General features: G+C 35.5%; 2 protein-coding genes across 4 annotated transcripts in view; both read left to right on the top strand.

Annotated features, from left to right (window-relative positions):
- LOC102599554 (DDB1- and CUL4-associated factor 4) overlaps window positions 1-2473 on the top strand; it is a 24120-nt gene extending 21647 nt beyond the window's left edge. Inside the window, exons 11-13 of the mRNA XM_006341832.2 lie at window positions 1764-1881; window positions 1968-2078; window positions 2163-2473. Of these exons, the coding sequence (XP_006341894.1) occupies window positions 1764-1881; window positions 1968-2078; window positions 2163-2242 (309 nt within the window). The 3' untranslated portion in view covers window positions 2243-2473. The remainder of the gene's footprint in view (window positions 1-1763; window positions 1882-1967; window positions 2079-2162) is intronic.
- A 4238-nt stretch (window positions 2474-6711) lies between these two features.
- LOC102599229 (uncharacterized) overlaps window positions 6712-22401 on the top strand; it is a 24212-nt gene continuing 8522 nt past the window's right edge. Inside the window, exon 1 of one of the 3 annotated variants that reach the window (XM_015306371.1) lies at window positions 6712-7313. In XM_015306371.1, the coding sequence (XP_015161857.1) occupies window positions 6828-7313 (486 nt within the window). In that variant the 5' untranslated portion in view covers window positions 6712-6827. The remainder of the gene's footprint in view (window positions 7314-22401) is intronic. The other 2 variants (XM_015306372.1, XM_015306373.1) reach the window with 2 other exon arrangements.

The following is a 22401-nucleotide window of genomic DNA, read 5'->3' as shown; positions in this document are numbered from 1 at the left end:
TGATTTGTGGTGGCGCCACGTAGGCGGGCCTAAGGTTCTCTTTTATATATATATATACTAGTAAAATTACCCGCGCAAATATCACGAAATTTATAAAATAATACTTATTATCTTACATACAAGATTACGTAGTAACAAACATTAATAATGTAAAAGGAAAATGAAAATTATTACATCTTCTCATTTATCCTTAATAACATAAGCATAAATTAATGATTGTAAAAATACATACCAGGATTTGTAACATAAGCAATGGTGTCAGTGAGCCACTCAACAGGAGCCAGGAGCAAAGTACACAAATGTTTAATTGTGAAGAAGAAGAAGAAGAAGAGGTTCAGAATTTTCGTTATTTTAAAATGAGAGGAAATCCCTCTATTTATAGACAACAAAGGATAGTGTAAACAAATGTTTATTGTACCTTATCTTAAAGGTTACATCTATTTGGAAAAGTTGCAACCCTTCGGAAAGGTCACAACCTTTCATAAAAGTCACAACTTTTCATAAAAGTCGCAACTCTTCATTAAAGTCGCAATTTTTCATAAAAGTCATAACTTTTCATGAAAGGGGAAGGCTAGTTTTGGAAATAAATAAATTAATAGGGAATTCTGGTTTCTGGTGGCGCCACGTAGGCGGGCCTAAGGTTCTCTTTTATATATGATATATGATATATGATATGATATATGATATATGATATATGATTCTTTAGTTTCTGTTAGCTATCCATAACTTTAAGAAGCAGAGACAGTGAGAGACTACTGCCCATTGATCGTGGTGTGCTGGTATTACCTAGTATTTTCTTTGCATGATTATTCAACTCTTTATGTTTTTCTTTACAAGGTCTCTCTTTGTTGCATTTCCTTCTAAAAAGTTTCCGTTGAATTTAAGGTCCAACAGTATGCTAATGGTTTTAGTTTCTCAATTTGGAATAAGAGGACTGATTTTATTGTAACTGTAGTTTCTAAGCTGATCTATGTTTCTAGAATTTTAGGCCTTAAAACTTGGTTTCTTGGGTTATCTTTACATTTTCATAGTTTGAGATGACTTCTTGTTTGCGAATATCTGCATTTTCTCTTCATAGTTTGAGCTTCTTTTTTTCTCTAAGAGATGGGCAGGGAGTCCCCGATAAGAACAATTAATTCCTGCTTGTGCAAGGGGTCCTTTGGTTGCTGTACAAGTTATACCAGGATTATAATACATGGATTAAATAATGACCAAATTATTTTAGAGGATATACTTTTATTGGTAAATGTTTTGTTCATTGGACTAAAAATGGGATATACGGGATATAATATAAAACATGAGTTTGTTTCACTCTTAGATAAATTAGGATAAACTTTTATTTTGAATTTTAACCTTGATTTTTTAAAGGAATTTGGGAGAAATGCTTTGAAGAAAGGCATCTTTATCATTTTGGTATTCTATCCCGTGGTCAGTAATCCTGGGATTGTTATTACATATTGAATGTGGTATAAAAATAATACCATAATTGTGGTATAAATAATCCCGAGATTGCTAATTCTAGAATAAAAAGTTCAACCAAATGCGGGATAAATTTCTCGCATTTTTGTTATCCTTTATCCCACAAGCCAAAACGACCCCTGAATTTGTTATCAAAAGCTGAATGGTTTATTATGGTAGGTGAGTGTGTTATGCACTCTCTATTAAAGTGCATATAATTGAGGGATTTGGCTGATGAGAAATGGATCACTTAATTAGTCTTGTCTTGTACATCTGGATTATTTGTAACATTGGCATATTTCCAGATAAAGCTTTATGATCTTCGTCTAATGAGGGGTGCAATTCAATCATACGAGGGAAATAAAAATTCTCATAGTCGGATACAGCTTGGAGTTGACCCATCAGAGATAATGGTCATGTCAGGTAACTATGGCTTTATTGACGCTTGTATTTTGTTTCTCAGTACAATAGAAAAATGTGAACCACCTGCTAAAAGACACTCTTGTTAGGTGGAGAGGACTATCATTTGCGGCTATGGAGTATCAAATCTGGCGAACTGCTATTCGATGATAAATTCATGGATTCGATCCCCTCAGTTGTACGCTGGCCAAAAACTGAAGGTATTACCCGCCTTTGCTTGGTCCATATCCCTCCAGTAATACATGTTTTCTGTCCTGTAATACAGAATGTCCAATTTCTGACAGGTCTCCTAGGAATGGGAAAACAGATCCAAGGTGCATGGCTTGGATCTGAAGAAGGGTTGTTTTTCATGGACTGGCCTTGAGGAAATGTCTTCTTGGTGGTCTCTTACTTGGAATATTCAGAACTTTGCACATATTAATGTCAGCTGGTTTTGATTAGGCATGGCAATGAGGCGGTGCAGTTTTGATGTTATGCGGGTGTAGGGCGGGTTGTCTTCTTTTATTTATTATGCTATTTCCCTGTCATATTTCCTCGTTATTTTAATGTAATGCTTCTCCGTTAATAAGCAATTAATTAGTGCTGTTGTGTTATTTTTTTTCTGTAAAAGCTCTAATTTTTCTACCTTTTTTTTTTATATATATTTTAAATTATTAGGCTAATATTAGCTGTTGATATGAATATTTGGAAAACCCAGGTCATAATTTTTTGTGTTTGATCACTTTCTATGGATATTATACATGTCAATAAATCTAAATTGAGATTTGCATCATGCAATTGAAGTTTCTATATTTAATTTCTGTTAGAAATATTTTCTTTATATCTCTTGGCTTCAGTTCAATTTGTGTTAAAGTTGTGTCATCAATGAGTCGTTCCGAATGATTACTTGATCAGACTCTAGTTGTTACGTGAGGTAGGGTGGGTTGAATTCTTTGCTGGTTTATGTGGGTTTGATCCGTAACCATCCTGCTCTGCTCCATTTTCCATCCTAGTTTTGAAAAATTTATAGTGAGAATTGTTTTTTTTTTAATTATTTACAAATATCTCATTGCACAAAGTAAAATAAGACAACAATTACAAAATTAAGGCACGGTGAAAAGTAGTACTAACCTGAAATTATTAGTAGGGGTGTCAAAAGAATATGAAAAATTGATCGAACTGAATCAAATTATGCTATTTTTTCAATAAAATTGTGGACTTTTATTTAAGTGGATAACTGTCCTTAACAATTGGGATGGTCTTTATAATTTATGAAAAAATTGAAAAAAATTTAACCGAACCAAATAATCTTACATGTATGTAAATATATTCTACATATTAACAATATGTTAAATTTAATATATAAATATATTTTATAACATTTTTCAAATATAAATATAACTTAGGCCCAAGGCCTCTGGTGACTAGACGACTTTGGGTCTTTGCTCTTTAAGTAGCCTTTTAAGGGAAAATTACGCAGTTAAGCAAACTTATACTACTTAATTAATCATCATAGCTATAGTTTTCTATAATTACCACTCGCGACTAACATTAACCATTAATTACGTGGCCTGACTTCGAATTTGTTTAATTAGCCATGTTTGTATAATTCACCACGTTTGTATAATTCGCAACTAACAATTCTTCATTTGATTTGTACTTGTATACGATGGTTTGTACTTGTATATGACGTGATTTCCTTTGATTTTTCAATTTTATCACCATATACATTCAATCTTTTTGTGTATAACTTTTTAAAATTTGTATAAACGTGTAGTTTCGGATTTTGTATAATATAATTTATATAATGTAATTTGTATAATATAATTTGTATAATTATTTAAAGGTCATATGTTTATGTTTGTATCAATTCGTTATTTTGAGTTTTATCATATTTGTATAATTCCAGACTTTATATTACTCAATTATGCAAAAATCCGCAAATTATACAAACGAGACGCAAATTATCGCTCGCCTCTCTCCTCCCTCTTTCAATCTTGCTCACCAGATATACAAATACATATGTATTACCAGTTTACATATATACAAGTATCTAACCGATATACATATACAATTCACCTCTCTCCACTCTTTGCCCTCTCTCGCTCGCCTCTCTTTTGTCTCTCCCAATCTCGCTCACCACTCTCCTCCCTATAACATGTAGCTACGAATTGTAATTAGCAAACTATGGTTATGCAGCATAATTAAGCTATTTTTGAGTGACTATATGCGAAAGTTCCCTTTTACTTAATTAAGTTTAAAATTAAAAGATACTGTAATAGATACTCTATCAAACAATACAACAAAACCTATCCAAACACTCCTATTAAATATTTAAGATCAAACAATACGGCAACACGATTTTATATCCTTGTCTTTTTGGTGAAGAATTAACGTGTTTCTTCAAGAACATATTTGTGAAAGAAATATATTAATAATAGTATATTTGAGGTGATATTTTAAAAGTAAAAAAAAAAATGAAATTAACCGAACCATACCAATACCGAAAAGAGACCAATATGATTGAGATGATTTTAAAAAGTCTAAATTTGGTTATATATTATAAAATACCCGAAAAATTGAGATGGTATAATTTTTTAAAAATAACTTATCAAACCGTAGCATTTACACCCCTAATTATTATGGGAAAATTGTATATAATAGCAAACTATTAATTCAAATTAAATGTTATAATCACAGTTTGATTTGATTGTAACTCGTAGCAAACTGTTGTCATTCGCCGCTCTCCCTGAAATTCTCGCTTGCTACTCTCCCTCTCTCGCTCGTCAGTCTCTCCCTCGCCTCTCTCACTTTATACAAACACAAATGTATAAATTGCATTTCTGTTTGTATAAAGCGAGAGAAAATTGTATATACACATGCAAATACATATATCTTCGTCCTATACACTTATAATTATACAATACAAATCTTCCTCTGTCCAGTTCTGTTTTGTCTTTCTCTCTTTCTCGCTTTATACAAACACAGAATATACAAAATATAATGTATAATTTGTGTTTGTATAAAGCGAGAGAGGGAGAGAGATTTGATATACAAACGTTTTATTTCAATTCAATTGTATACAAATTCAAATTTTATGCAGATATACAAACACATAAAATTGAATTGAGAGGCTGCCAACGATATATACAAACGAGAGGCTATACAAATGAGAGGCTACCAACGATTTTATACAAATCTGATGCCCCCATCGATTTATACAATCTGATGCTCCATAGCAAACATAGCGCAGTTATGCAAACTATAGTTATAGCATACAAATATGATTTTTATGTTTGCTAAATATGAAAGTTGTTTTTTTCCTGTGTCTTACATAACCTTTATACAAAAAAAGTGTTTGTTTATAAATAAATAATATCATGCACCCTCTTTAGTTTTGGAAATGGGAAATGTCTTGAGAGACTTGAGGGGTAGTTATGTCATTAATTAATTTAATACACGTATTGAAATTTTTTGTATTACTAATACATGAAAATTTATGGTATTAGTAATATACACTTCAATACACAATAAAAATGAATTATTTGGTAGAGTGTATTAGTAAAAATAATGCATGTATTAACTTCGTATATTAGTATATTGTTTGTATACTTTTTCATGTCTATTGTATATTGAGATGTGTATTACTAATACATGAAAATTCATAGTATTAGAAATGCAAAGGCTTTTAATACACATATTAACATGGTTAAAAATACAATTGCCCTAAATGTAGTATCTAAAATATATTATAACTAATGTTACACAATATCCTACACTAAATGTAGTATCTAGAATATATTTTACATATAATGCTGCACAATATTCTACACACAATGAAGTATCTAGAATATCTTAATGTAATATATACATGATATTCTACGATCTATCCATCATGCTAATATCCTCCTTCGAATTGATGTTGGTGGATCAAAATGTATTAATTTGCCTACTAGAAATAGATAAGTTGGTGCGTCATTGATTTTGTAAAAACATCAACTATCTGAAGATCATTGAACACATGTTGAAGGGTAACAACTCTTTCATCTACAAATTTTCTAATAGAATGATAGTTCACCTCAATATGTTTGATTCTTTCATTATAAACTAGATTGTATCAATCCGAATGACAAATATATTGTTAGCGTAAAGAGGAGTAGGGCTAGATTAAGAAAATCTAATTTCTATCAGTATACCACAAAGTTTAAAAATCTCAAAGTTATAGACATTGTTTGATATTCAGATTTGGTTGAAAAATTTGAAATACTATATTGCTTGTTTGATCTTCTAAAAATCAAGAAATCTCCCAAATATATGCATCAAGTCGTGACAAAGTAGCAAGTATCGAAACAACTAGTCCAATTAGAATCACTAAACATATTAAATCGAATAGAAGAATTATTAAGAAAGAATAATGCATAAGTATGTAGTTTTGGTAGATATCAAATGATGCGATGAACCACTACCAAATGTAGATGACGATGAATCTCCATGAGTTGTCTGATTTGTTGAATTGCAAAAGATATACCATGTCGAGTAATAATAAAATAATTTAGGTTCTCAACTAATTATCGAAACAAATTTAGTTTAGGAAGATCTCCTTCATCACGACGGTATTTTACATTTCTATTTCAATGGAGTTCAAATATGAATAAAATGCTCTAAGATATATTTTCAGAACTTACATCAAATAAATATCAAAGTCTTTCATCACATGAGCTACTTTACGGCTAAAGTTAATAAATTTTTAAATGAATTAATTTAATTTTCCAGGTAAAAATAGTTATCTCATATTAGTTAACAAGTTCGATATGAAATTTTGAAAGTAACCACATTTTGATAACGTTCAATTTCTAGGAAGCAGCCAACGGTGTAATCATAGTACAACTATTTAACAGTTACGTACAACCAATCACTTGCAGTATATATCCCCTCCAACTCCTCCTCTTTCTCTGGAGGCATCAAGAACAATGGGGGTTTTCAATCCAAGAATCCAATTGACTATTCTTCTTCTCCTCCTCTCATCTCCGTCTTCCCTATCTCTCAATCTACCCACTAACCCCAATACAACAGTATACGAAATCCTCACTAAATTCAACCTTCCTCCAGGGCTTTTACCAAGCTCTGTAAAATCTTACTCTCTTTCCGATGATGGAACATTTGAAGTTTTACTGGAGAAGCCTTGTTATGTGGAGTTTGAATATTTGGTTTATTACGCTGATAAGGTTACTGGGAAGCTGAGTCTTGGGTCGATTACTGATTTAGAAGGAATTGAAGTTAAGAGATTCTTGTTGTGGTTAAATGTGAATGAGATCCGAGTGGATTTGCCATCGTCTGGGAGTATTTACTTTCAAGTTGGGTTCATTAACAAGAAGCTTGATATCAAACAGTTTGAAACTCTTCATTCTTGCCGGGACAATGGTTTGGCCTTGTGTGGAGGACCATCTCTGAGACAGGTGATTTTCAAGTTACATTCTGTTTTTCTAAATTGTCTTAAGATTTTGTTTTATCAAGTTGTATGGTTCTCTCTTCACTGAGGGTCAATATTGATTTGTTGTGTAAAATGTGAGTGAGCCCTTCATGTAATAAATAATTTTGTAAGGGATTTTCTTGTTGCGTCGCATACCAACACTTGTAATAGTCTGGCAAGATTGTGTATATGGTTCTATATTGTAGACTAAACATTGGCACCTAAAATGCACAAAGAAGCAGAAATTAAGATCTGTAAAGGGCAAGGAAAAATTGGACTTGAGGGGTTTGGAGGCAAGGAGGTTGGAAGGAAAATAACAACAATCTTTAACGGAGTCCTCTATAGAGGTGCCCTAAAGAAGAAGGAAAATGAGAGGGGATAGGTGGGATTTGATCCCTCTTTTTGTGGATTAAATGGTTCCTTTAGAACATTGGAAAAAAACATTCATTCAATCCTTCCTCACAACTTCTTCTCCATTATTATCTTGGTCAAGTTGAACAACTTCTACCGCTTGCAAAATCATTTTGGAAATCTAGCTCACATATATGGTCAAATCAAATCCTAGAGTCTAAAAGTTTTAGGTAAAGGATGACTAGAACAAAGTACTTGGAGTGCAAGTTTAATGACGTAACAAATGAGACATAGGTGGGAGTGAAGATCAATACATAAATCATACCCAAGAAATGGAGCTTCAAGTATCTCGGGTCCATAAACCAAGGAGACAGGGTGATTGATGATGATATCGCACATTGTATAGGAGTGTCGTGGGTGAAAATGGAGGCTTGCATTGAGGGTACTGTATGTACAGCCAAAAATTAAGTGTAAATTCTATAGAGTGGTGGTTAGACGATATTGTTGTATGGGACAAAGTGTTGGCCAATCAAGAATGTCCACGTTCAAAAGATGAATGTAGCGGAGATGAGGATACTCAGATAGATGTGTGGGCATACTAGAAGAGATATTATTAGAAAAAAGTAATAAGGGATAAGGTGTGAGTGGCCCCCATGGCAAACAAGATGTGAGAAGCGAAACTGAGATGATTCTGACTTGTGAAGAGGAGATGTGCGGATGAGCTAGTAAGGAGGTCTGAGAGGTTGGCTATAGTAGGAGTTAGGAGAGGTAAAGGTAGGCCGAAAAAGAATTGGGGTGGGTGATTAGATAGGACCTGACTCAACTTAAGCTTACTTAGGACATGAACCTAAATAGGAAGGTGTGGAGGTCGATAATGAGAGTAGACAGTTAGTAGCTAACCAAGTGTTGCCGCACTTTATGAGGGAGAGACAGGGGCTAGCATCATCCCTTCCCCGTCTGTTAGTAGTAGTAGTTAGTAACTGCTTAGTTTCTTTATCAATGTGTGATACTATTTGTATTTATTTTGTATCTTGCTATTTTGCTATCACATTTTCCCTGCTTCAATAACTTCTCTTTACAATCTGTCTACCCCACAAAGGTAGGGTTAAGGTTTGTGTACATCTTACTTTCGACAAACCTTACTTGTGAGACTACACTGAGCATGTAGTTGTTGTTTCTATATATGGGCAAATTAAACATATCAAACTGAAAATTGTTTCACTTTCTTTTTTGCAAAGTTGTTGAGAAATAACTCTTTAGTTGAGGAAACCCTGATTTATAATAATAACATTTACATATGTTAGTTTCATTGTCAAACCATGTCACTGATTAATTTTCAAGGTTTGGTGGTAATTAGTGTTCTCTAGCGTCTAGTTAATTTCCTTGTTCAGCTGCATTAATTTGTTCCCCATGAATGCTCTTGTATTTCCAGTTGTTGCAAGTCTATATTCTATTGGATAAAGGATGTCCCCTATGCAACTGTATCTTGTGCTTATGTTTGTAGAGTTGGTTCTAATATTGTTTCCATAGCAAGATCATGAGAAATTGTTTTCTCCGGATTCTAATTTTTACTCATGGACTCTTGGTTTACTCATTGTTTCTTGTCTTGTCTCTCTGGCTGGCTTTGACTCATGGCTCCAAATCTACTGCTCAAACTTCTTTGCAACAAAATATAAATAAGGAATATGAGAATTTGTTATCTGGATGCTTCCTCCTTTTCTAGGTTTTACTCATCATTTCTGTTTTACTTTCGTAATTCACAACTTGCCTCAACAGAACGCCAATTTTCTGAAAAATTTATTGAGAAGAAAGGACAAGTAGTGACACAGGCTGTTTCCCTTAGGTAATGTTAACTAAAGATAAAAATGATGGTAGCCTTCTCAGAGAATTACTCTCTATCTGGTTGGATGAAGCCATTACTCAACAACATATTATCAAGGTTGGCAAACTTCATTCAAGCTAATTTCATCTAAAATGATGTTTTGGGATACTGTTGCTTGAAATTTTGGGTAATTGTGGACAGTTAACAGGTGATCACTTCTATTGATATTAGATATGAAAATCTCTACAACAGGTCATCACACAGTCCTTGAATGTCAGTTGTTGGTGCCTTTATTCACCCGTAAAAGAAGCTGGTTGTTATTCTAATGAAGTTACTGTCTTAACTCTTAAGCATTTTATTTTATAATGACCTATCTGATGAGATTACGGGAAAATGCATGGGATTTAATTGTTTTTCTTGATAAGTTAAATGCAGAGGACTAAAGTTGAATAACAGTTGTAGAGCTGGTCATTTTTCTTTTTTGATAGACATATACTATAAAAACTGTTTAGTCCCCCAAAAATAATAAACAATTACAAATAAAAGAAACCCTTCCTATCAACGTTTCTTCTTACTGATGTCTTAAACATCAAAAATATCTTTTGCTTCTATTAAACATTCCTGTTTACACCAAAATAATGAGCGACTATGCATTTCATCTTCAGCTTCTAGATGTTGCGGTGCTTGTTTTCAAAACCCCTTTGGTTTCTCTCTTTCCAAACAGTGCACTATATACATGTTGGGAAATCCTCCGTCTCTCCTTCTGGTTGGTCAAATTTTCATCTGTCACGACTCGAGACTACCTCCTAGTCGTAACACGGTGCTTAGAGCCACAAGTGACCCAAACTAACCCATGGCCTAGCACGACACTATGATTTATGTAAATAATAACTTTACTGAATGTAAAAGCTAAACTGAAATAGCTGAGTGGTCTGGAATATAAAATTTAAATACTTGTCTATCTGACTGTCTATTTGGAAGCCTTTAGTAAGATGAGTTTCTAGGACAAGCCCCAACTAACTCTAATTGTCTGAAAAACTAAAAGATTTAATAATTGAAAGAAATATAAAGGTTGTCCTCGAAAGATGAGGACTCACCAAATGTGTTGCTGAGCTGATCGGAAGTTGTACTAACCGCATGCCGAATGCTAAACGTTTGAACCTATATTATAAAACAACATAGCGCGAAGAGTATGCAGTCAGTACTTTGAATGTATTGAGTAGGTGAAATGACCGAGTAGTAAAACATGTAACTGATAGATGCTAAAAACGGGGATAACTGACTTACAAGGTCATGCAACATTTGAGACTGGACTGTGGGAGATACTAATAACTAACGGAGTTTAATGTTATAATCCCATCAAAGAGGGCCCAATATACCTTGCAGGGTATAAAAGGTGATTTGTGCTAATGTGGTACCACTAAGTTGATGTCCATAAAGGACTAAGGAGTCAAGTCATGGTCTGACGGGTGGCCCTTATAATTCTTCGGTGGCACGTAGTTTTGGGACGTAGAGATTGCTACAAAAAAGGTTTTAGTCCTAACTAACGGATGAGCCTTCATCCCTAAATTTGCTCGGTGCTAAGTAACTGTCACTCCCCGAGCCTACACCCTGGACGTGGCCGACACTCGAAAATCATTTCTAGTCCCCAAGCGAACCCTTGGTCTGACTACTAAGTGGAAGACTAAACACATAAATCATGAAGCTTTAAGTGATGAGCTTTTAAAACAATAAACTAAATCTCAAAAGCTGTATGAAAATAATGATAAAATTTGTCAAAACATATAAGAAGAAAACTGAAATGGCTCTCTAACTCTATTTGTCTATGAAGCCTCTACTGTTTAAAGATAGGTGTCGGGACAAGACCCATGACTACTTTAAAATACTACTAAAGCAATAAAATTAGTCCTCCGAAAGCAAAGAGGCCTCACCAAAAGCTAACGAAATGCGTGATCTCAACGAAGTGTTTGTTAATGATCCTGAACATCTATATATGCATAATCAAACTATCCAAGAAGAAGAACCGAAAATAAAGTGAAAATTATGCTTTCATAAGAACCCTAACTTCTATAGAATTCATTATCTGAAAAACTCGGGTTTCTTTGGGACTCTATTGGTGAAAACATATCCATTGATGAAATTCCACACTTGGAATGGAGACCCTAGTTTGATTCCTTGAACTGAAGCTTGAAGATCAAGAACCCTAGTTCTTGCTTGAGAGGAGTTGAGACGTATTGATTCTAATCTTTGGGTGTTGGGCGTGAATGGGAGGAGGGGGGGTTTAGGTCGACTAAGTTCCGCTTAATCCCTCTTGGAATAGTGGGGAAAGTTTAAAACAACCCTAAAGTAAAAACTATCGGCAACTTCTGCGAGGGCCATCTAAGGTCCGTGGATTGAACTATGGGCCGTAGATTCCTCTCGTAGAAATCAGGCCTAAATACTGGGTTTCTGAAGTTTGATCTATGAGACCCATTTATGGTTCGTAATTCCATTTATGAGCTGTAGATGTGGGCTGTAAAAGTCAGTCAAAAATCAAGTTTCAGGACTTTGATCCACGAGCCCACCTGTAAAAGCATCTACAACATGTGGTCCTTGCTCGTAAAACATAGGTTAAATTTCCAATCTCCGAAGTTGATTTACGGATCCCATATACGGTTTGAGGTTCCATTTTTGGCCCATAGATGGTGTTCGTAAATCCCAAAATTTCTGCAGTCTTAAATTTCCTGGCTTACAACATCTGATTTGGACTTTAGAACTTCTAGAGTGTTACAATATCTCATACTTAGGAACATTCGTCTTTGAATGGAGTCTTAATAAGTTGAAAAGAGTAGGGAAAGATCTGCAAACCCGAAACTTAAAACTAAACATTGAAAACTAATGGAATGACGGATTCCAAACTAAAACACGAAAGGTGGACTGATTTCATGAACATGCATGCATACTTAGACATGTGAATTAATTGGAAGACATGAATCTGAATAGAGTACTATGGAGGAACTATTACCTTACGCTGGAATTGAACCGGAAGGAAAGAGGTGGAGATACTTGGCCATCTTCCGCTTCCCAAGTCGCTCCTTCAACCAATTGATTCCTTCAAAGGACTTTTACTGAAGCGACTTCCTTATTTCTCAACTAACGAACGTGACGATCAAGAATCTCGACTGGGCTCTCTTCGTAAGAGAGACTTATCCTTCACACCAACACTCTCTAAAGGCACAACTGAAGTGGGATCACCAATGCATTTCATCAGTAAGGACACAAGGAACAGTGGATGCACTGATGCCAATTCTGCAGGTTAATCCAGCTCATTAGGCCACATTACTGAAATGCCTCAGAATCCAGGACCAACATAATGGGCACTCAGCTTTCCTTTCTTACCAAACATCATCATCCCTTTCATGGGTGAAATTTTCAGATATACCCAATCATTAGAAAATTCAAGCGCTCTTCTCCTCACATCTACATATGATTTTTGTCTACACTGAGCCATTCTCAACCTATCTCTAATAAGTTGAACTTTCTCCATAGCCTCATGAACTAATTCAGGCCCTATCAGGGCCATTTCACCAACCTCAAACCACCCTATAGGAGATCTACACCTACTATAAAGCGCCTCAAATAGAACCATATGAATACTGGAGTGGGAATTGTTATTATAAGCAAACTCAATAAGAGGCAAGTGATCATTCCAATTACCTTTAAAGTTGATCACGCAAGCTCTCAACATATCCTCCAAAGTCTGAATAGTCTGCTCTGCTTGACCATCTGTCTGCGGGTGAAATCCTTTACTAAGCTTAACTTGAGTACCAAGACCTTTTGAAATTACTTCCAAAACTAAGAGGTGAACTGAGTACCCCTATCTGAGATGATGGATAAGGGAACCCATGCAATTTCACTAACTTTCGGATGTAAAGTCTAGCATAGTCCTCGGCTGAATAAGAAGTCTTAAGGGGTAAGAAATGTTCTGACTTAGTCATTCGGTCTACTACCACGTAGATAGAATCATGTTGTCGACATGTGCGAGGCGAACTTGTGATAAATCCATATTCAAATTCTCCAACTTCCAAGTAGGAAAACTAGTATCCTGAGTCATACCTCCTGGTTTCTGATATTCAACCTTAACTTATTGGCAATTTGGACACTTGGCCACAAATTCCGCAATATTATTCTTCATACCATTCCACCAATAGACTTTCCATAGGTCACGGTACATCTTAGAGTATCAAAACTGTGAGCTTTTGTTAAAATTTGTTGCCTCAATCTGTCAACATCTTGAACACACAAACGATCCTAGTAATGAAGCACACGATCTCCCCCTTTAGAGAAAACCTTCCACAATCTTTTTAAGAATTGCTTCCTTCAATTCAATGAAGGTTGGATCATCATCCTCTTTTGTCTTAACATTTATCACAAGTGACGATTCTGACCCATTCTGAATAATAACTCCACCATTAGCCGAATCCGCAAGGTAAACTCCCAACGAGCAAGCATGTGAACATCATGAACCAACTCCTTCTTCTCCTCCTCAATATGAACTACACTATTCATAGACAACTAGCTAAGAGCATCTACCACTACATTGGCTTTACTCAAATGGTATAAAATGCTCATGTCATTGTCTTTCAACAAGTCAAGCCATCTCCTCTTGCGAAGATTCAAGTCCTTTTGATTGAACACATATTAAAGACTTTTATGGTTCTGTAACCACAACCAGGTGAACACCAGAAAGATAGTGCCTCCAAATCTTCAAGGCAAACACGACCGCTGCTAACTCAAGATCACGAGTGAGGTAATTCTTCTTATGAACTTTAAGTTGCCTGGAAGCATAAGCTATGACCTTACCATGTTGCATTAACACACAGCCTAAGCCAATCCTGGAAGCATCATAATAAACCACAAACCCATCTAAACCTCCTGGTAAAGTCAAAACTGGGCTGAAGTAAGTCGAGTCTTCAACTCTTGAAAACTCTTCTCATAAACTTTGGACTTCTGAAATGTCAGTCTAGACAAAGGAGAAGCAATAGAGGATAATCATTCAATGAACCATCTATAGTAACCAGCTAAATCGAAGAAGCTCCTAATATCTAAAGGAGAGAGGTCTAGGCTAGTTCTTAACCGCATTAGTCTTTTGAGGGTCAACCTGAATGCCCTCTCCAGAGACTACATGACCAAGGAATGCTACTGATTTCAACCAAAATTCACATTTATCGAACTTAGCAAACAAATGGTGGTCCTTAAGAAGTCGCAAGACAATCGTCAAATGACCTTTATGCTCATCCTTGCTCCGAGAACAAATAAGGATGTCATCTATGAAGACTATGATGAACATATTCAATTACTATTTGAACACTCTATCCATCAAGTCCGTAAAAGTTGCTGGAGCCTTTTGTTAGTCCAAATGACATAACAATAAATTCATAGTGGTTGTCTTCAAAATGTCACAATCTCCGACTCTAAGATGATAATAGTCTGATTTGATGTCTATCTTTGAGAAGAAGCTGGCACCCTAAAGCTGGTCGAAAAAGTCATCAAACCTAGGAATGGGATACTTATTTTTTATTATGACCTTGTTCAACTAACGGTAATCAATACACATTTGGAGAGAATCATCTTTCTTACGCACGAAGAGAACTGGAGCACCCCATAGGGAGATGCTGGGTCTGATCAAACCTTTATCTAGGAGGTCCTTTAGCTCCTTAAGCTCAGCTGGAGCCATTTTATAAGTTGGAATAGAGATTGGTTTTGTATTTGGAGGAAGGTCTATTCCAAAGTCGATTTCTCGTTTGGGAGGGACTCCGGGAAGATCCTCTAGGAACACTTCAGGAAATTCACTTACCATTGGTTTTAATCGAAGGGTTGGGCTTTCGGAACTGGAATCCTTAACCCAGACTAGATGGTAGATACAACCCTTAGAAATAATTTTCCTGGCCTTAAGGTAAGAGACAAACCGATCTATAGGCGTTGAAATACTACCTTTTTACTCTATGGCTGGTTCATTGGGAAACTGAAATTTAACGACTGTGGTTCTACAATTGACTGAGGCATAACAAGCAGAGGTGAACTCAGGATTTGAAGATGGGGGACACCTCTAGGAGTGGCTCAAGGGTAAGGCTAGCAAAGCATCTGCATTAGACCTCCAATATTTTGAGGCCCCAATAAATTTTCATAGTGAATTTTATGATTTTAATTTCACTTGAAACAATATTGAAGATTACAATAAAAAAAGAAAAAAATAAACAAAAAAAGAAAGAAGAACAATCTACTTTTTATCAAGAATATTTTAGAACTTTGAATTAAACAACTCAACTCTTCATATTAATAAACAGAGTTTTACATCAACATCCAATGTGATGTATTGCAAACAAATATTTAACATCTTATTCACTACAAAATTTGGCATACAATTCTCTTAAACTTAAAAAATGTGAAAACTTATGGCTTAAGTAAAAACTTCAAATCGATTGGGTTGCATTAATTTAGTGCCGATATAACAAAAATAGATTATCCATTCATATTTGACATCAACACGTTTTCATATTCTGAAAACGACCAATGATAACATCGTTACTTATATTCACAAATATGTCCTCAATGTAACAAACTAAACAATCATTTAAAAATTCATCACTAATACTATTACGCATTTAAAGCGAAGCCCGGTATTTAAGTGGAGAAGGGTAGAGGGGCGGACCCATTATCCACCGAGTTTTAAAAAGCTGTGATTGGTCCAAAGGGCGGATCACAGACGGATTTCTCGGTTATCAAAAAAAAAAAAAAAAAACTATTACGCATTTCATTCTTAATATGCTTCATGGATGAGAATGCTCACTCTACAATTGTAGTAGCGACAAGTAAAATCAACATTAACCTCACAAGTAAGTACACAAGAGAATAAGTCTCTGTGAGATTTGCATTACCCAGTGCTTCTGCCAAATCAATAATTTCTTTCAAATCAGAAAATGTAGGATCACCACGCCGCATGTGTATTATGAAAGTATCAAGTTGATGAGTGAGATCTTGAAGCTTTGGTTCACCAAACTCATCTGGATAATAAATGGTCAATGTCATTATCTTTCCTTATTAAAATTAGCAAAAACATTAGCCGAATTCAAGCTTGTCCGTACCAAGAAGCAAGTTACCACTCACAACATCAAAACGATATTAAGCTCTTGCAGTTGCAAGTCAATAATAACATAAAAGATCTCAACACGTAACTGATGTGAATACGTAACACTACAAGACCTATGCTTTGACTTTCCAGGAATATAAAATTTATCCTTCTTAGATACCAAAATTTCATGTTTATCACAAAATGAAAAAACTTCATTCGTCAAAGATTCTTAATTATCATCTCTCAACAATTGTAGTCTTTTTTTAGTAATATCAAGAAATACCAAGACATTAACAATATCTTGCTCCGTTCTCTGCAATGCTACACTCAACTCATTTGATATCACCAGTATTATCAAGGGAAGCAAGAAAACGAATTCAAATTCATTGATCATACTTCAGAAAGCTCCTGCTTGCAATCTATCACTGGGTTGTAACCTCCTCATTTAATTGTATCAAGCACATGAGCTATAGATGAATATAAAACAACAAAGTTATCTAGTGTTCTAAAATGAGATCCCTAACGAGTGTCACCTGGCCTTTGAAGCCCTCATTCTTGAATCAAGCCTTTTCCACTTTGAACCTCACCGCTTTCTTGTAGTTGTTCCAACATTTCTGCTTGATGGTCCTGAAGTTGATCTCTACGCTTAAATGATGCTCCAACAACATTCAACACATTAGCAATAATAACAAAGAAGTTGTCCACAAGCAAATGTTTTTTGGCAACAACTACAAGTGTCAATTGTAGTTAGTGAGCAAAACAGTTAATGCAATATGTTGATGAAATTTCCTGCAAAATCAAAGCTTTAAGACCATTCATCTCTCCCTGCATGTTAGTAGCCCCATTATTGCCTTGTCCACGTATTTTAAATGTACTCAAAGAGTTTAAAAAACAAAGATCATATTGTTTCCTTCAATGATTGTGCTGGTGTATCACCAACACGAACAATAGTAACAACTCGCTCATTCACTTCGACTTTTTTATTAACATACCGCAAAGCAAGGGCCATTTGTTCATGGTGTGATGTCCTTGGATTCATCAACTAATATTCCAAAAAAATTCTCCATCAAAGTCATCAATTATAGGTTTCATGATTTCTTGTGCACAAGCACTCATTATATCCTTTTTGATATTTTGGAGAAATCATAGCAATTTTTGGAGCAGATTTTAAAATAACACTATTCACATCCGAAAGCATTTTTCCAAGCCATTCCAAAAGACCTAAAAAAAGGCCTTTATTTTTTGAAGATTTACTTTCACCATGACCTCGAAAAGACAACCAAAATTCTAAGAGGTTCCTTGCCATATTAGTAGAAGCCTCTAAAGAAATTCGATGCTCACTTCTTGTTTTCTCAAATTGTTGTTAGCAACTTGAATGGATTGAGATTGATTCTCAAAAATCTAGCATCTTGTTGAAACACCTATTGTGGACGTTATTTACTTCAGCAACATATAAATCAATTCATTCCAAACTATGATTCCAAGTCTTTAAAACCAGTTTTCTTGAAAAAATCACCCGCATTTCCCTTTACATAGTCATTTTTATATAAATAGCAACATAAGCAAAATACAACATCTTTCTTCACACTTATACTCCAATCCACCTAGAATATGAACTCTTAAACCATGTCAAACAAAATCGATTCATTTTTGTTCGGAATCTAGTTTGAGGATATCGAGAAATAATCAGTTGACAAGGCCTTTGTTGAATGTAGTGTCTTCTCACTTTATCTCATATTTTAGTGCTATATTTATGAATGGATATTCTTTCTCTAGGATCCGGTTTAAGTGACTTTCAATCAAACTCATCTATAAAACGTGGAGAATTGTCTCTAAAACTAGAACTTGGTTGAGAAGAATTATGTTTCTTCAAACATCTATCCATTTCAAATCACAAGAATCAACAACAAATTCCTACCTAACAAAGATTTAATCAAGAATATAAGTAAATATTACATTGTTGACAGGGAGATTGTACCCCTCTAGCCCTCCTTTCGCAACACAACAAAAGTAAAATATAATAGAGAAATCACAATACTCACAAAAAAATACATGCTTAAAAAGAACTTACCAATTTATGCAGTGACAATAGGATTAGGACTTCAATTATGCAAACTTCAATGAAGAATACTTGTAGGTTGTAAGTTTGTAGGTTTTTTAGCAGTGTTATTTTTTCTAGCAATCTTATGTTTTGTTTAGAATTGTGTTAAGGATTTTATTTGCTTTTAATTTCAATGAAGAAAGGGGTGGGGCCAGATGAGATAGGAAAATATGGGTGGGGCTAGATGAGGTGGCAAAAACAACACGACGTTGAGTGCTAAAGTTAAGCCTTCGACCAGTGCACCCAAATGTCTTTTGTTTATTTGGGTGCACAATTAAATATATTATCTTTTTTTATAGACTATGTATACATATATATACAAAAAAATTTAAAAGTTATCAGGTGCGTGTGAGTCCGCCTCTGATAACAGGAATATAACTGGTTCATGCCAATAATAATATCGAAATCAAGCATGTCTAACTCTACTAGATCAACTATGGTTGCTTTTTGGAAAAATTAAGACTGGGCAATTTCTGTATATCCGCTTAACTAAGACTGACTCACTAACATGGGTAGAGACTGAGAAGGGTTCTGATAGGATTTTGGGACTACCATCGAAATTCAATGCAACATAAGGAGTCACGAAAGAAAGTGTTGCCCCTGGATCTAGTAATGCATAAACATCAAGTTGAAATACACGCAACATACTTGTGATTACATTAGGGGAATCTTCATCATCCTGTCGAGTTTGCAAAGCATAGAACCTGTTCTGGCGCTATCCGCATTCCGCACTAGGAGATGCACCCGGTTGAGTTGGGCGACCTGTTGGAGCTGCTGAAGTGTTAGGCTGAGTCTGCTGGTAAATATCCTTACCCCTACCTGATGCCACTGGGCATTCCCTTAACTTGTGGTCTGAATTGCCACATCCAACACAATTACCACTACTAGCTATGACCCTTTGAGATGGTTCTTACCTTACTTCTGATAAACCGAAAAGGTACAACTACTAGTGACACTACCCTGGGACTTAGAGCTTGGTGCCCTATCCATGTTCTCCTGTATGAACTTAGGTATTGGGGCACTAGCAAAGGATGGGGCTGAACCTCAAAACTTATGATGAAAATGAGAGCGATTTCCACCGCCTAACTTCTGTGGAGACTAGTCCATATTGTCTGTTGTAGCCCTCTTTATTCCCCCTAGTACTCTCCTTGACCTTCTCTTCCTCAATCTATTGAGCATGAGTTATCAACCTAGAGATGTTCAACTCCTTGATCAACATAGCAGTTCTATACACCTTTACTACAGTCTCTGAAACACCTAAAACAAACTTGCTCATATGGGACCTGGAGTCGGTCACCATAGATGCAACATACTTGGAGAGTTGGGTAAACTTCAAGGAATACTCCTTCACCGACATGTTCCCTTGCTTCAGATTAATAAACTACTAGACCTTGGCCTCCCTTAGCTCAAGCGGAAAGAACCTGTCTAGAAATGCAGCCACAAGCTTCTCCCAGTTCATTGGACCTGCATTAACCCCTCTGTCATCCTCTCCACTGCTAGTACCAAATTTGAGCCACTCCTTTCAACTGGTAAGCGACTAAGTATGCATTCTCCATTGGGCTAACCCCCATAATCTGTGTGATATTCTGAACACCATCGATGAACTCCTGTGAGTCCTCCTCCCTAGTAGTTAATCTGTGTGATATTCTGAAAACTCAGGAGGATTCATCCTAGTAAAATCCCGAACCCTAGTTATTGTATTCCCATTCGGGTTAGCCTGTGCAATAGCCTACTGATTGACTTGAGTGGTCATGGCCTGAGCTAACACTTGGAAAGCGGCCTTGGACTCAACATGAGAAGCTTGCTCATTCAAGGGGTCTGCTGGAGTTGGTGGTGCTTGTTGACTTTCATTCTTGCTGATGTGCTCTTTTGTGAGGAATGATTCTGTTAAACACGGAGAGCACGAATTAGAACAGAAGGAGGTTAAATAGAGTTACACTCTATCGCACAATTGAGAACATGAACGATGTGAAGTATTTCCTAAAACATTTCATAGCCTCTCATTCATAAGTGTGACGCGTTTTACACCCATGAACAAAACTCTACTTAGGGCGACTTTCATACACCCTAAGATACTTGAACCTAAGGCTTTGATACTAAGTTTGTCATGATCTGAGACTACCCTTACTCATAACACGGTGCTTAGAGCCACAAGTGACCCCAAACTAACTCATGTCATGACACTATGATTTATGTAAACAATAATTTAGAATAACTTAATGCGGAAGCTAAGCTGAAATAAACTGAGTAGTCTGAAATATAAAATTTGAATACTCAAAAGCCAGTTCATCTAAAAGAGACACAAAGCTGACATGTGTATCACAAACCCCTTCTAAGATAGGTTACAAGGACAAGCCCATAACTAACTCTAACTGTCTTAAAACTAGAAGATTTAATAATTGAAAGAAATCTGAAGGTTGTCCTCTAAGGATGAGGACTTACCGAACATGTTGCTGAGTTGATCTGAAGTCGTACTAACCGCGTGTTTGATGTTGAACGTCCGAACCTATATTATAGAACAATATAGCGGGACTGTGTTAGAATAAAATAGGTATACACCATCTTACACAGAATAGGAATTGTTTATAGTCTCCTAGTTGGTAAGGAATTGTATCATAGTGTCTATAAATAGGGTTCTCTATGTAATAATTAACACACAATTCAATAATATTTTTCTCATATATTTCTCACATGGTATCAGAGCATTGGTGAGAACAAACAAGTCACCGTATGTCTATGTCAATTTTCGGTGGCTGTTGGGTCTGATTTTGTTATTTTTTTTCTTTGTGGATGTTGTGCGAAAACCAACACCACCACGAGGCTCGGAAAGCTCCCGCGACCAAACCCCAGCCAGAACCACTAGAAAACATCACCTCACGCGCTCTCACGCGTTGATCGGAGGTGGTAGTTTCCGGTTCTGATCATATTTTTGAGAATTTTTTTGACAATTGGGGTCGTCCAGCCATTCCGACCTGGCCCAAACTGTTTTTGAGCAGATCCGATCGCTGGAATTAGGGTTCCGGCTATTTCCAAGTTGTTTCCGACGACTTTTTCTTTGAGATTTGAATTTTCCGACAATCAGATCTCTATAATCAAGTTTTTTGTTGTTTCCAAGACAAATTTAGCATAATGTGTTTTGGGTGTTGTGAGAAATATAAGAAAAGAATATTATTAAATTGTTGTTGTGTACATTATTACATTGAGATCCTATTTATAGACCCTAGAATACAATCCTTTACCAAGTAGAATACTATTTAGTGTTCCTATTTCTATTACTATTCCTATTCTAATAAAATTGTATAAACATATTCTTATTCTAATAGGATTGTATAAACATATTTCTATTCTAATAGGATTGTATAAATCTATTCCTATTCTAACACTCCCCCTCAAGCTAGTGCATACAATTCATGTACCTAGCTTATTACAAATGTAATTAACACGAGGACTGATGAGGGGCTTTGGTGAGATATCTGCAAGCTGATCACTCGACTTCACAAAATTGACAATCAATCTCAATGTGCTTGGTCTTCTCATGAAATACTGAATTTGATGCATAATGCCGATAAAACACAGAGTGATAAAATTACAGTGTTGGAACTTCCCAAACCAAACTTGCAAAGATTGTTTCAGACCATAGAGTGACTTACGTAATCAACATACAAGACTACTAAACTCCCCCTGAGCAA

Source organism: Solanum tuberosum, unplaced genomic scaffold, assembly GCF_000226075.1.
Source record: "Solanum tuberosum cultivar DM 1-3 516 R44 unplaced genomic scaffold, SolTub_3.0 scf00031, whole genome shotgun sequence".
Taxonomy (NCBI): domain Eukaryota; kingdom Viridiplantae; phylum Streptophyta; class Magnoliopsida; order Solanales; family Solanaceae; genus Solanum; species Solanum tuberosum.
The sequence above is the reverse complement of the archived record's forward strand: the minus strand, read 5'-3'. Positions and strand labels throughout refer to the sequence as shown.